The sequence below is a fragment of the Cricetulus griseus genome, chromosome 2 (genome assembly GCF_003668045.3).
Source record: "Cricetulus griseus strain 17A/GY chromosome 2, alternate assembly CriGri-PICRH-1.0, whole genome shotgun sequence".
Taxonomy (NCBI): domain Eukaryota; kingdom Metazoa; phylum Chordata; class Mammalia; order Rodentia; family Cricetidae; genus Cricetulus; species Cricetulus griseus.
Genome location: NC_048595.1, coordinates 358,968,963 through 358,984,413, shown reverse-complemented (window position 1 = coordinate 358,984,413; position 15,451 = coordinate 358,968,963). Strand labels below are relative to the sequence as shown.

Sequence of the window (15,451 nt, the reverse complement as noted above, 5' to 3'; positions counted from 1 at the left end):
AATTTAGATAGAAGGATGAACAGTGTCTTCTGGAAGCTGTGCAAATGAACTCTCCATCGAGTTGGATAATTTACACAACTCCATGAGGCCATAAACACAGTAGGAGTATAAGATAAAATACAATAGTTTGAAGGACACCACAAACCTCTGAAGCATGACAAAAATAACCAAATCCATGCAGCAATTCTGTTTAGTCACACTACTATATATAAGCTATTGATTTCCTTAACTCAGTGGATTTCTGAGTACTTAATATGTAAAATGATAAGTATTGTAAAATGTGCTTTAAAATGGTGTTTATTTTGCCTTTTTTTTTTTAACTTGCTTGTGTGTTTTGAGATGAGGACTTGTACTAATCCAGGATAGCTTTAACTCACTGTGTAATCCAGTCTGGCATCAAATTTGCAATCCTCCTGCCTCAAATTCTTCGTGTTGTACAATAAATTGTTGATCACCATTTAATCTGCATTTTGGATACTAGCAAACCATAGAAGACTGAATGTAAGTTTGGATACTGGAGTTTGCCTTTAATTACTAGCTGAAAGCTAATGGCAAGGGGGTAAATCTTTTGTAATCACAGTATTAGAGAAGTACTTGATGGAGAGAGTGGGCGCTCTGAGACACAGAGGTTGCAAGCAGGGATTAAAACTGGGTAGACCTTGTCATGGAACTTGACAGTTTTAATGTTGTCAAACACATTCAGCAAATGGGCCTGGATGGTGTGGGAGTCCGATGCCTGACCCAGAATCTCCAGCAGGGCGGGATCCGACACAAAGAAGAAGCGAGGAAAGCAAAGCCTTTTCTTCTCCAGGTACCTGAGGGAGTAAAAGGCAAAGCGCCTTAAGTCTGCTGACCTTTATGCAAATTAGATCCCCTGGGTGAGAGAAGGAGGCAAGAGAAGGCAACCTCCTTTACCTTTTGATGTTGTTTGTTGTAAGTTTCATCAAATAGCATTTCATGTTCTAACAGAAAAGGGTGGGGTTTTTTCCAGAGTAAGTGGTAGGATTTCTTTATTCTTTCATTAATGTTAAGCTCATATGACTTAAACTAACATGTTTATTTTCTTTATAGAAAGCAAGATTTTAAAAATACACTTTACAGATTCTTTTGGGATTTTGCTTTGCTTCTCAGCCCTGTAAAAAGGGTTCATATCATTAGAAGACTCTCTTAGGAGAGAAGTAAATACACCCTTCCTCAGGACAAAAGCAAACTCCAGGGATCAAGAGGCTCCATAGCAAGCCTCCTACCTCCCAGAGGTACGAAAATCCTGTTAATATGCCCCATCATTTGACAGCACTTCAGATAGCCTATCCTCTGGGTTCCGGTCAGGATTTAAATTTCTCCCAAGTTATTCATGCAAGCCAAATAACCTGAGTTCAATCCCCAGGACCAACATGTTAGAAGAGAGAAATAATGCCCACAAATTGTTCTCTAGTATCCATAAGCACAAGATGGCCCATGCCCACATGTGTGCACATACCGGAGACACATATGATAATTATCATCATCATAACAATAAATAAAATATAATTATTTTTAATAAAAAGCTCATGATTGGGGCTGGACAGATAGCTTAATAGGTTCAGTGTTTGTGATCTGAGTTAAATGTACAGACCCATGTTTAAAAACAATCCAGGTGTGGTGGAACACACTTGTAATCCTGATGATAAGGAAATGAAGACAGCTCCCTGGGGCCCACTGGTCAGCCAACCTATCCTGTTTGTTGATTAACAGGCCAGTGTGAGATCTTGTCACAAAAAAAAAATTGAACTGCACCGAAAGGACAACAACTAAGGTTGTTCTCTGGCTTTTACAAGCATGTATACATACATGAACATACACGTATACCAGCTCATGGCGGACATACACTGTGATGGGATAGAGAATACACAGTGAAACTTGCCCAAAGTATTGATTCAAGGACACAAAGCACACACACATACACACACACACACACACACACACACACACACACACACACACACACACACAAAAGAAACAAAAACAAGTATTTTACTGAAAACCATTGTGTTTTGTGCTGTGGACCCTAGAAAAGTTGTGCCTAAGTATGTATGGTCTTTCACACTCCTCCCAAAGGACTTTTTTCATTTGACTTAGATCCACTTATGGGAGAGGTCCACCAATTTTTCCTTCTAATCTATTACCCTTTCTTTTTCTTTGACTTTAATGTAATAGCAACTTTATTATTTTTCAACAGCCATCTCAAAACTGGTTTTGAGTAGGCAAGGATAACTAAGTAATCAATAGTGCTTAAATGATAATATATTATTTCTTCTATTTTCATAGTAACCACTTTGTGTTTTTGTCAAGTGTGGTAAATTCATCTTTTCTTCATTAAAATAATTTCAAAGTTTCACCTGAAGCCCAGTATTTTTAACTGTCACCTATGTCAATGAGAACAACCTAGCTTGGTTCCTTAGGGCTCAGTACAAGCTTGTCCAAACACTATCACTGGTCATGAGGACACACAGATGTGTACATGGGCAAAGACTGTCTTTGTCCTCTGGGAGACATCGTTGTTCAACTTAAATTTAAATGAGTTTCTACCAGGAATGTTGACATACTCTTAGAAAAGCATTTTCATCATGTTTCTAAATAAGTGATTTTTCTGAGAGTCACTGATGCTGTTTCATTGTTGTTATTTTTGTTGCTGTTGCTGCTGCTGTTGTTTGGCCTGATTGGGTTGTGTGTTTTGGGTTTCATAGTTGGGGCTTGATTGGTTTGTGTCTTAGTTAGGGTTTTATTGCTGTGAAGAGATACCATGACCACAACAACTCTTATAAAGGAAAACATTTAATTGGGGTGGCAGCTTACAGTTTCGGAGGTTAAGTCCACTATTATCACAGCAGAACATGGTCCTTCAATGAAGGCCCATTGAGCTCCTCTTAAAGAGTTCAACTGCTTTTCTAATGCACAGTCCCAAAGCCCATATTCCTCCAAACAAAAATATAGTCAGGCCTAGCAAAGCAATAACTGAGCTCCTGGTACCAACTTTTATCTTAGTTAAGGTTTTATCAGTGTAAAGAGACACCATAACCATGGCAACTCTTATAAAGGAAAACATTTAATTGGAGCTGACTTACAGTTTCAGAGGTTCAGTCCATTATTATCATGGAGGGACATAGCAATGAGGCAGGCATGGTACTGGAGAAGGATCTGGGAGTTCTACGTTTTGATCTATAGACAGCAGAAGCAACTGTCCCACTGAGCGTGGCTTGAGCATATATGAGACCTCAAAGCCCACCTCCACAGTGACACACTTCCTCCAACAAGACCACACCTAATTCAACAAGGCCACACCTCCTAATAGTGCCACTCTCTATGGTTAAGCATTGGCACACATGAGTCTAGGAGGGACATACCTGTTCAAACTATCACAGTATGTATATTTGTGTTTTTTGGTTTTTAGGTTTGTTTGTTTATTTGTTGTTTGTTTGTTTGCTTGTTTTTGGTTTTCAAGCCAAGGTTTCTCCTTGGCTTTGGAGGCTGTCATGGAACTAGCTCTTGTAGACCAGGCTGGTCTTGAACTCACAGAGATGCGCCAGCCTCTGCCTCCCCAGTGCTGAGATTAAAGGCCTGTGCTACCAACGCCCAGCCTGTGTGGGTTGTTTTTATTTTTTATTTGCTTGCTTAGAAGAGTTGTTTTTGTTTCTGTGTTTCTTGTTGGTTTATGTTGTGTGTGTATGTGTGTACATGTGTGTTATGTATAGGTATGCGTATGCATTCTGGTTTTTTGCTTGTTTAGGTTAGTTTTTTTTATTTTTTGCTTTGGGTTTTTGCTTTGTTTTGTTTTTTGATATAGGGTCTCGCTAGGTAGTTGTATCTATCCTCAACCTCACTGTCATCCCACCTCAGCCTCCTGGGTGCTATGCCTGGCTTTATATTATCTTATTTTAAAACCAGAAAAAGAAAAACAAGGGGAAAAAGTTATGTCTTTGAATTTTCAAAGCCTACACATGTATCTATTTATACATATGCATGGATAGACACTACGGCAAACACTCATGTCCCTATAGTCCTGACTGTTTGTCTATGTACTCTATTTAATGTATAATATATATAATGGAATATTTCGGTTCTGTATCTATAGGTATAGAAGAAGATAAACAAGAATGTCATAATGGGGTATGACAATTTTCAAGATGAGAACTATATGGAAATGTTCACAAGATCTTACCACCCTAAGGAAACATCTTGAGTCCTGAGTCAACACCAGGATGGGCATGGAGCATGAGGCTCCAAATGAAGAGCCTCACCTGCACAATAATTTATATATGAAGTTAATTTCAGACAAATGGCACAAATGTGACTCTTCTTACCTACCTTTTCTATTGCCCTTCATCCCCAAGATGCCAGGAGCTTTCAAAGAGCCACTGAACTCACCCTGTGAGGGACTTCTGGCAGATTTCCAACTGGTCCAGTAAGTGTGGCAGCAGCTGCCCCATGGTCTCATCTCCAACACAGCACTGAACCACATTTGGTATCTCGTGCGCCCGCATCATAATCTTCACCCAAGACTTATCTATATTGGAGAAGCGCTTGGCTTCCTGTAGAAGTGACACAGTGGACAAGTCTATGGTCTCCGTGATAAGGCATCTCACATGCCTCTGGCTGAAGCTATCATTCCCACCAGGATATACATCCAAGCTCTTCATGTCTGATGCCCAGACATTCAATTTGAAGATCCTTGTGTCTTTTTCATTATAGCATCCCCTTATTGGATAAGAATATGCACCTCAACCCTGACATTTCTGCTATGTTAAGTAAAACAGGAACTGAATTCAAAAGTAACTGTCTATACAAGATGAGCTGGGAGGAAGGATAACTCCCAATTGTTCTCCTTGGTTATCCTAAGTAGAGTGAATTTGTTATTTTCAAGAGTTCTGAAGAGGATTAGATAGCTTATATGTTTTGAAAGGAAATACCAAGTATTTAAAAAAAATAACAATATACAGGCAGAAACTCGCAACTAATCAGAGGGAGAACAAGTGTCTGTGGAGTGCTCAGCCACAAAAAGAACATCTGTATCACTCCCCTTTCCCACGAGACTTGGGGTGTATTTCACAACAACTGTAAAGAGCCAGGGGTTGAGACGGCTAGAATGAAACTATGTCATCTGAATGTGATAGGACCACTGCACTGATTAGCCTGCAGCAGCTATGGTGGCCTGCAGAAACCTGCACAAAATCAAGACAGTTGACAAAGCATGGTAAGGGAAGGGGGTTCATGAACAACCCTCCCCATGAACAACTCAATGGCTTCTGAAGGAGGGAGGGTCAATGTTCCTTAAAAGTGTTGTCCCTGATATGTCAACCACTGGAGGACTCCACACCTAGGAGTATGTGGACAAAAATTGGATTCAGTGAGTTATTTGGAAAAAGAAAAGAAAATAGAACAAGAAGTTGTGGTGGAGTGGGACAGTAGATCTTGGAGGAGTTATGGGAGGATGGAGGAAGATGAATGTGATCAAAAATACATTAGATAAAATTCTCAAATAACTAAAACTGGGTGGTGGTGGCACACGCCTTTATTTCCAGCAATCAGGAGGCAGAGGCAGGTGGATCTCTATGAATTCAAGGCCAGTCTGGTCTACAGAGTGAGTTCCATGACAGCCAGGGATACACAAAGAAACCCTGTCTCAAAAACCCCAAAATAATTCCCAAAGAATTAATATAATAATTTTAAAATTAAATACGAAATTCTAATATAATATTGCAAAAACAGTCATTTTTCAGGAGAAAATCAAAAATTAGTAGATTATTTGGGGATTGTTGGAATAATTATTAATCCTTTTCTTCCTTAACAGTTCGTATGTGTCATTAATGATCATAGACTCCCAAATATGAGAGCAAGAAATGTCACTTTAAGCTTTAAATATTTTAAAGTGAATGTTTCTATTGACACATTAAAAAAACAAAAAAAATGCATAAGTGAACACAAATTTTTAGTATATGAATACATTTCCTGCTGACCAAAATAAAAGTGCTCTACCTTACAAATGATTGACAGGTTTGCCTTCTACAGTTCACTTAAATAACCTAGGAGAAAGTTACAGTGGCCATAGTCATGTGCTTGCAGTTCAAACATGATGACACATGTCCTCACCTTACAAGTAATTCAAGATAGTTAAATAAGGGTTTTTTAAGTTTACTTTTAAATGTCTTTAAAAGTCTCAAGATGCATCCAATATGTGCATGGTAAGGTAATATAACACACACACACACACACACACACACACACACACACACATATATATCATCTCAGAAATAACCTTTTCTTGCAGATTTACAATCCTTAATTTTACAGCACATATATAATTGGGTATATTCTATAGTATGCATTATTTTAAAATGTCAGTGGTAAAAGAACAAATTATCCTACCATTGTCAAGATAAATTTGCCATAAATTTACACTGTTACAAACTCCACCTTCAAGTTATTTAAAGACACATACCAATGACACAGAAATTTGTTCTCTAGGTTTTTTTAATCCTCAGTTACCTATCAGACATCACAGTCTCATGGCTTTTTTACTCTAATTATCATCCTCATCTTTCCCTCATCTTTCTGATGGTTACATCAGAAAGGGAAGCTAAGTTGCCGGGAATCAAAGGTTCAGTGAAGATTACAATATCACTGCTTTCTTTAAGGAGTTATCAGTTCTTAGATGTTTCTCAAATTGAATAACCTGATGGAATCATAAAGAAAATTCCAGAACCTTGGGCAGCTGCTTGGCAATGTCTCCTCCCACGAAGACGGCTTCTAGATAAATCCACAAGTTTTGCACAGTCATCCAGTTCTCGATGATGTCTGTTGAGTTAGAGAGGCATTGAACCCATTTTTGAATCTGGGCTTTGAATGGCATGTTGTACCTAAAATAAGAAACACATATTTTTGGTGTGTTAAAAAAAAAGTTTTTAACTTCTATTTTTTAGCTTTTATTGTGCTGCCATCATAGTGCAGTAAACAGGATGCTGCTAAATGTTTTTAGCTCAGTTTTTACAGCATTGATACTGAGTATGGATCTCAACAAAAAAAACTGATAATCTAGAAAAAAAATCAGGCAAAAAATAACTCCACCCAGATTCCAGAGAAATATATTTAAGTCATTGTTAGGATATCCAGGAACTTAAATTTCTCTCTGCTGAGTTTCAGTACCTCTCACAGGAGGTATAGATTGTCATTCTCTAGTAGTAATTCCAGGGCTGTCAGTGGAAACTGGATAATTAATGTAAACTTCAGCAACGATAATTTCTAGACACTCTATAGCCTCCTTCTCCTATGTCTCTTCCTAATTTCCCACCCTCCTTGTGCCCAGCCATTCCTGTGTGTATACACATGGATATTTAACTTTATGCTCTTGCACAATCCATAACATGCAGAAACTGGGCCTATAACAAGCAGTCAATAAATATATAATTGAATAAATGTTTGTTACACAACTCTGTATGATAGATATTATTTAAAAATAAATACTCCTGTGTCCCTAACACATACCATTTATTTAATATTTATACATGCTTTTTCTATTTCTCTAGATGTGCTGTCATTCAAATCACCATCACTCTTTCTAGTTTTAGTGTATGCCATCCAAGTTTATTAAAAACTCACCAAGTGCTGAACACCAGGCTCAATGCTATCAAGGATCTAAAGACTAAATTTTATAGTCCATATCACTCACTCAAGTGTGCTTAAATAAATGAAAATAACAAGAATTTTACTTAAATGACATTAAATATTAAATTATTAAATCATTGATTTACAGAAGGTGAATGCCTGAAAATCCAGTGTTCAGGAGGCATAGGCAGAAAAATCATGAGTTTAATGCCATTCTAGACTACATAACAAGACGCTGTCTCAAAAAAGTATTTTTAGACATACACATGGGGTGATATTTGAAACACAGAAAGATACAATACATTCATATCTCAGTGATAACCATGCAATTATCATAACTTTGAGATCTGAGTATACAATAAACTATTGGGGGAAAAACAAACAAAAACAAATTCGTTGAGAAATATGAGCCTATGGTTTCCATGCCAACACAGGCTTGCTTTGCTGCTTCAACCAAATGGTCAATATGAAGTTTTAGGCCAGTTCCTGTGTGCACCATTCTTCATGCTATTTTGATCTGTCATCAGTAAAGTATGCACAGACCTATGTGCTTCCAGATCGGAAATGTTAGAACAAAGGCTTTACAGGCAGAATGATTCCAGAATTCAGAATAACATTCCCATTGGAATCTACAACTTGTTGCACTGTCAGCTGTGCAGGGAGGCATGGTGATGTATTATTTATGATTTAATAAACCATGCCTGAGGGTTCAGGATGCAAAGCCAGCCACACCAGTTAGCTATAGAAGCAGTGGTGGTACACACTTTTAATCCCAGGGCTGAGGAATAAGAGGTAGAAGGATCTCTGGTAGTTTAAGGTCACACTGACTACATGGAATTGATCCAGTCCTAAAAGAAACAGCTCACACAAAGGTGATTTCAGCACCTGGGATCACACATCAAGCACTAGGGAGGTGGAGACAGGAGTGATACAACTGGGTAGGGAAAGGGATAGAAGGAGGAGACAGGAACTGAGAGTTTTTGCCTCTGAGGATTTGTGGAGACAGGATTGCCTTTCCAGCTTGGAAGTGGTAAGGTCTACTGGCTTGGCTGCTTTGCTTCTCTGATCTTCAGCTTGAAGCTTAAACCCCAGTATCAGTCTCTGGGTCTTTTATTTTTTGGGGTTACATGGAGAGGCATGTCAAGAGCAAAGATGAAATGTTCGGTGCAATCCCAAGGGACTAATTGCAGATGTCATTAAGTCCAGTTGATGCCTCAGACACACCCCACAGGGTATAATGAAATAAAACCCACTGCCATTGTAGATCTCAAGAATAAGGAAAACCGCTACCCTGCCTCCCTTGTAGATCTGAAGAATAAGGAAAATGGTTTTCCTACCTGTTGCTCAGGAGAGAGCTCAGCAGCATCAAGCTGTCCTCCATGCTGGCAATGACTTCTGAGGTACTGTCTCCTCTCAGGAGGAGTTCCCCACGGGTCTTAAAGCTGCTGAATGTTAACATTTTGTTGTCCCATTCACTGATCACTTGTTTCAGCTTTTGTTCGATGTCTCTCTCCTTCACTGCACTGATGCAGATGTCCTACCAACACAGTGAGCTCTCATTTATTCCAGGAAAGCTACATGTCTTGTCAATAGTCCAAGTCCAGGAGAGCCCCTCTTATTTATCTCATATGTATTTAAAGCTTGTACATTTCCAAATATCAAATGCAATGCCATAAATGGTGTGAATGTGTAAGGAGAGGGAGAGGAGGATAAAAGGTATGTGAAAATAGAACCTTCATTTCTAAACTTTTCTATCCCTGTCAGGAAAATACATGACAACAAAGATTCAATATCCTTGTACATTTTAAGATACAGCCACAGACGTAAGATTTTCTGTCTCTGATTTTCCTCTCAGGTCAATACATGCAGTGTGAAAGGATAGAGACAGCGGGACTCAGTTCTTCTCTGCTCTCCAGCCATCATCTCCCACACTCATGCCCAAGGCCTGTCTTTACCTCTTTCTCTCACCATGTTCCTTTCCTGGAGAATTCTTCTCTGTCCATGCATTCAGCATCCTTTAAAACCCACATCAATTGGCCTCCCTGCTTCTCTGTGTGAATATATCAACAGGACCACAACCCATGCACACAAGCACAACCCATGACCCTGCCCAAACTCAAGCTCAACCTTTGCATCAACCACCAATATGACTTCTTAGAATGTTGCCTGTCTCTGTGATACATATGCAGACCCGTGATCCATGCAGACCTCCCAAAAAGAAATCCACAGCTCATGATTGTCCCATCTTGCTTTTTCTTATCGTCCTCCCTCCTTCAACAAATTCTGTCCAGTTTTGCTCCCTAAAAATCCCATGGATCTTTCATTTACTCCTCAGCTTCATGACTTCTGCTGTCAACAAATCATTCCTCTTCCCTGCTAGCACTTCAGCATCATGACCTCCACTCTAGTCAACAAAACATTCCCTCTTCCATGATGTACTCTTAAAATCTCTCAGCAGGTTTTCCCATCATTTTCTTCTTATCCTCATCTCTCTGCATACAACTATCAGGTTGAACTTCACAGAATGCAATGCTGTGTCATCCCTGATGAAAACACAATGCCCAGGTGACTCCACATTGCTCTGGAGACCAAAATCAATGGTGTGTTCAACACCCACTCTGCTTCTCTAGCCCCAGCCATCTCCCTTCCCTCCTAACCCATACCAGATGGCCATGGAGCCATCTTCTGGTTCTTCCAACATACTTCTCTCTGCCCGGAATGGTTTCCTTTGCGCTTTCTCAACCTCTCATCTCCTGAATACAACCACATTCCTTTCACCCAGAGAGACTTGCAAACAGATAATGCAAGCCATTTGTCACAGGCTTTCCTGGAGCAAGTGGCATACCTGCCTTCTGGTTCAATTTGCTACACTTTATACCAATAGCTTCATTTGAATGACTAATTATACTCATTATTTTCCAAGCTATAAAAGCAAGAATACATCTCTATATTTTCAACATGGACCCTTTCCCATAATAGGCATTCAATAAACAAGGAATTGGTGGATAGATGCCAGGAATGCATTGTTCTACTCTATCAATTGTACCTCTATTTCCTCTTTGTATTTCAGAAGAGGAGCCTCCATAATATTTCTTAACCTGAAGGCTTCATTGCCCACGTCCAGGTTGTGCCCGGTGAGAGCAGTTATCTTCTGCCAGTGCCTCTCCATCATGGCTTTACTGGCCATGTACTCCAGCAAGGGGCAGCACTCACTGAAATCATCAATGGTCTTCTTCAAATCCAGAAAGGCCTGCCAGTCCTTCAGGGCCCGGGGCAGCTTCCGGCACCTGTGAGGGAAACCAGTGGGAAATACCAGTGAATTATTCAAAACCCAGACATTACCAATGAAAAATTATCTGCTAATTTTTCCATCTAAAATAATCTCCTCGGATACTATCTAATTTTGAAATCTCCTGACTCATAAGCTATATATTAAAATAACACCCTGGCATATATTTTGGAAAAATCTTTCTCTAAATCAGAGATTTTTTTTTTTAGTCTTTCATGACAATTGCCTAAAGGGACATATTATTTTTAAAAGATAAGAAGTATCTTTCAATTCATTTCATCTCTACGAACATGAAATTGAGAACTCTCCAAATACACAGCACAGCATAAATTCTCTGGCTGATGACTCACACACAGCCAATGACCTTCTACTTGCCTTGAGCTTGACTCTTAATGCCAGAAAAAAAAAAATGTGATCCTTGTTTTTATTTCAGGAAATTACCTATCACAAACTTGAAATATTTCTAAGTGTGAAACAAACAAACAAGTCATCTTTCTTCTAACTACAGAAAAGGCCCTGTAACTCTCAACCAGCTTTGAAAGGGGGGCTGCTTTCATGGTGACACACAATGGAAGCAATAAAAGAGCATTTCACAAGGATGGCATCAACCGGTGACAGCAGTGCCACAGGGCATGCCAGGCACATTTCTGAAATACTTTCAGTGTCAAGAAAACTTGAAAGCCCTTCACACACGTGTGTCATGTAGGCTGGTGAGAGGCTCAGAGAGAAAGTTCTTGCAAGCATGAGGACCTGAGTTCAAATCCCCCGCACCCCCATAAAAAGCTGGTCATGGTGGTCAGTATCTGTAATCTCAGAAGTGGGGAAGGCAGAGTCAGGAGGGTCACAGAGACTCATTGGCCAGTCAATACAGCCAATCAGTGAGCTCCATGTTCAGTGTGAAACCCTGCATCAAAGAAAGAAAGAAAGAAAGAAAGAAAGAAAGAAAGAAAGAAAGAAAGAAAGAAAGAAAGAAAGAAAGAAAGATGGATAACGAGAGGGGAAGCCAGTGATATCTGGCCTCTATCTCTCACACACAGACACCCTTTCCCCCCAACACAGACATTAAATTTCAATAGCTCTGGGAGTGCAAAACATTTGATTTCTTACCGGTTTTGGAATTCTAAGAGTTCATTGTTGATTTTTTCAATATTGACTTCTGACCAAAGGATGTCTTGGTAACTATTCACAGTTTCTATGACACTGTTGTATAGGCTGTATATTTTCTGTAGAAGATTTAGCTGCTTCTTTATCTCAAGAAGCTGAGGATACTGAGTAACTGGCAAACCAAAAAGTTCCTCTCCTCCGGTGTAGGTGATATACTTACGGTATATGTTATCAAATTGATTCTGATAAAGAGAATGTAAGTGAGCTCCATCAGGATCATTCACATGGGGGTTAACACAGAGGCAAACAAGCAAGAATGGGAGAGCTAGGGACACATGTAAGTTACAGTAGTGAAAGACTGTAATGATTTATCTGAAGATACGGCTAATTGTAACCACAGCAAATTATATTTTTCCCATGTTGGTTTTATTTATTTCATCTCACATTCCAACCACAGTTTTCCCCCTCACTCTCCTCCTAACCCCATCTCTACCCAACCCACCTTACCTCCTCCGTAGCCATTTTTAATGTAAGTACATCCTCACTCACACAATAGAGTTTTCACCCTTAATGTGTGCTTAAAATGCAAACAAGATATTCATTGCTCGGCAAGTTTGTAGAAACGTAAAAGGTTACCTGAAACATAATGAGCCTGTCGCTGGCTTCCTGGGGCTTCAAACCGCTTGCCATTGGACCATTCTGATGCAGATTAAATGCAAAACATTAAAGAAAAGGAAACATCAGTACACAAAATGTTGTGAGATCAACATACTGACATATCAAAGTTTCTGTGCATGCTGTATACATGACAGGAAGTGGGCTTTGTTTATTGGTTTGTTTCCAAAAAGAAGTCTGAATGTAATCCACTTGAGAAGATATTTCTAGTCTAATAAAACTAAGGACATACTAAAGACTACAGTTTCCAGAGGTTAAGAAACCTTGAAGTTTTTTGTTTTTTGTTTTTAACTATCATTTACTTCTCAAGAGACACCATCAAGGGAGAACCTATGGCTGTTGTGGAAAAAGCTTACAATTGTGGTTTGGAATGAAAACACTAAGGCCATTAGCTCACAGATACTGCCAGAAAATGAAACATAATCTCTATGGTCCAGTCCAGGGTTTCTGTATTAGAAGACCTTAAGTAAGTTGGCTTTATGTTTCCTTGACTGTGGGGTGAATACTTAGACCCGGCCTCCTACTTTCATGAGCTTTGCAGTGTGGAGTGCTGGTACCTAATACATTCAAAACTGACCCCATTCTTGCATTAAAACCTGTATGTATGATTAAAATATGGAAACTGGGGGAACAAGGCTCCACCTGCCTCATCAACCACTATGCATGTCTTCAATACAAAGAACAGGCTGAGAGCTTAGAGTATTAATATGCACTATGGAAGGGGGAATTGTGTTGTATTCTAATAGCATTATCTTACACAAACTTAGAAACCATCCTGGTTTTTAGTTTGAGGTAGGGTCATACAGTAGGAGGACAGGAAGCAACTGAACAACTTCAGAACTTTCCAGTCATCATTTCACGATGAAATTATATCCTAAATTAACTCTTAAGAGGAGGAATTCAAAGAGAGAAATGTGTCTTTGTCCATATAAACATAAAATTACTATTACCAGGAAACACGTATATTTTGTGCATCCTGTTCATTCTCCCTAAAATCTCAGAGAGAGCAAGCCAGAGTCATACCAAATCATAGTCCAAGTAGAACTGCTGACAGTCTTGGAGGAACACTTCTACCACTCCAATCAGCTCTTTCCGGAAACTGGGCTGCAGAGAGACTAGCTCATTCTGAAGGTCACCGGCCCGGGCCAGCAGCTTCTCCCAAGCATAGTGCAGAGTGTCAACTTTGTCCATCTCTTCCTTGGCTACCAGAAGTCCATACTTGTTAAGCATGGCATAAGATTCCTATAGAAAAGAAGAAAAACTGAATTTCTGATATCCAATTGCATAAATCCTTACACAGTCACAGGCTGGAGCTGAGCGTGGGGAGACCAGCATGATAGAGAAGTCACCCTAAAGGCAAAGATTATTCAACTCATGAACTTTAAGGACCTAACTGAGCAGAGGAGCCAGTCAGACCCAATTCTCTCATCTGTGAAATGAAAAGACTCTGCCTATTTCCCAGAATGTCTGGAAGTATCTAAAAACATCATTTTAAATGCATTTTCAAAACTGTAAAACATGACACAAATAACAGATATTTTATACAGGCCTCAGGATTGTATCTGAACACTATAAAATTATATCAAGTGAATGAAAAAAAATATAAAACTTAGCTTCCTTGTTCTTAAGAATTTCTAACAGTCAGACACAAGAAAGTCTATTTCAACCAAAGCTTGAGCCAAGGGTTTGCACTCAGAATGCAGAATATTTAAACTAGAATGTTAATATGACAAGTTCTGCAACCCAAGTCCCCATAAACATAAAAAATACTAAATGGACCTGGTAGAGTACATGCACATAGGTATATACATAGAGAGAGAGATAATTTCAAAAGAGGTTATCAATTTGAGAGGGGAAACAGTGGAGGAGGTGGAGAGGTAAAAATATTGTAAATACTAACTGCTGGTACAGGAAATATTAATACAGGAAAAAATTTAACTCAGATTAGCAAAGTTGGGATTTTTTTCCTTTGATTTATTGCTTATAATTTTTATATGTGTATTCATTGTACATAGATTTGTGCTATACACACAGACATTATCATACAATTACATGCAAGCCACTCTCAAAAAGACAAACATTGTGTGTTCTCACTCATTTGTGACTTCCAGATTTTATACAGATCCATAAAATTACATGAGATGAAGGCGGAAGGGAGACTGTCTAGGGAAGCCAAGTGAACTAATGAGGGGAAGGCAAGAAAATGAAATGTGGGTGAGGGCGTATCCTCAAAGTTTCTTTTCATAAGAAATTATTTTCCTGAATACCCCTGGCCTCTTCTCCACCACTGTCCTCCCCACATTGATCTGGTACATTTGATTGATGGTCTGGGAATAGAGGCGAACACAGATTTAGTCAAACATAACGGTGCCTTCCTCCTCCTTCTCCTCCTCCTCTTCCTCCTCCTCCTCTTCATCCTCCTCTTCCTCCTCCTCCTCTGCCTCCTCCTCCTCATTGAAGATAGGCTGAAGTCTGTGCTTCAGTATAAATAGGAACCGAGTAATACAGACACCTAAAGCTAGAAGATCCAGAATGGCACACTGCATCACAGCTTCCAAATAATTCCATTGACTACTATTGTCTTAACTCTAGGGTGGGAAGAAATAGGGCTGTCTTCAGACTTAAGAGGCTCCCCAATAGCATACAGATAAGAGAGCTTTGCCTTGATAATTTCAGCCCCAAGAAGAAGATAGGCCACATAATTCCCAGAAGATGCCAAAATATGGATGTCTACACCACTTTCGT

At 39.3% G+C, this 15,451-nt stretch overlaps 1 protein-coding gene across 1 annotated transcript in view; it reads right to left on the bottom strand.

The window, feature by feature from the left end:
• The window catches only part of Dnah5 (dynein axonemal heavy chain 5), a 214,012-nt gene that overhangs the window by 125,356 nt on the left and 73,205 nt on the right, over window positions 1–15,451 (bottom strand). The window contains exons 25-32 of the mRNA XM_027400064.2: window positions 13,730–13,948; window positions 12,668–12,730; window positions 12,035–12,273; window positions 10,685–10,925; window positions 8,976–9,175; window positions 6,740–6,893; window positions 4,405–4,568; window positions 659–815 (exon numbers count right to left, since the gene is read on the bottom strand). Of these exons, the coding sequence (XP_027255865.1) occupies window positions 659–815; window positions 4,405–4,568; window positions 6,740–6,893; window positions 8,976–9,175; window positions 10,685–10,925; window positions 12,035–12,273; window positions 12,668–12,730; window positions 13,730–13,948 (1,437 nt within the window). The remainder of the gene's footprint in view (window positions 1–658; window positions 816–4,404; window positions 4,569–6,739; window positions 6,894–8,975; window positions 9,176–10,684; window positions 10,926–12,034; window positions 12,274–12,667; window positions 12,731–13,729; window positions 13,949–15,451) is intronic.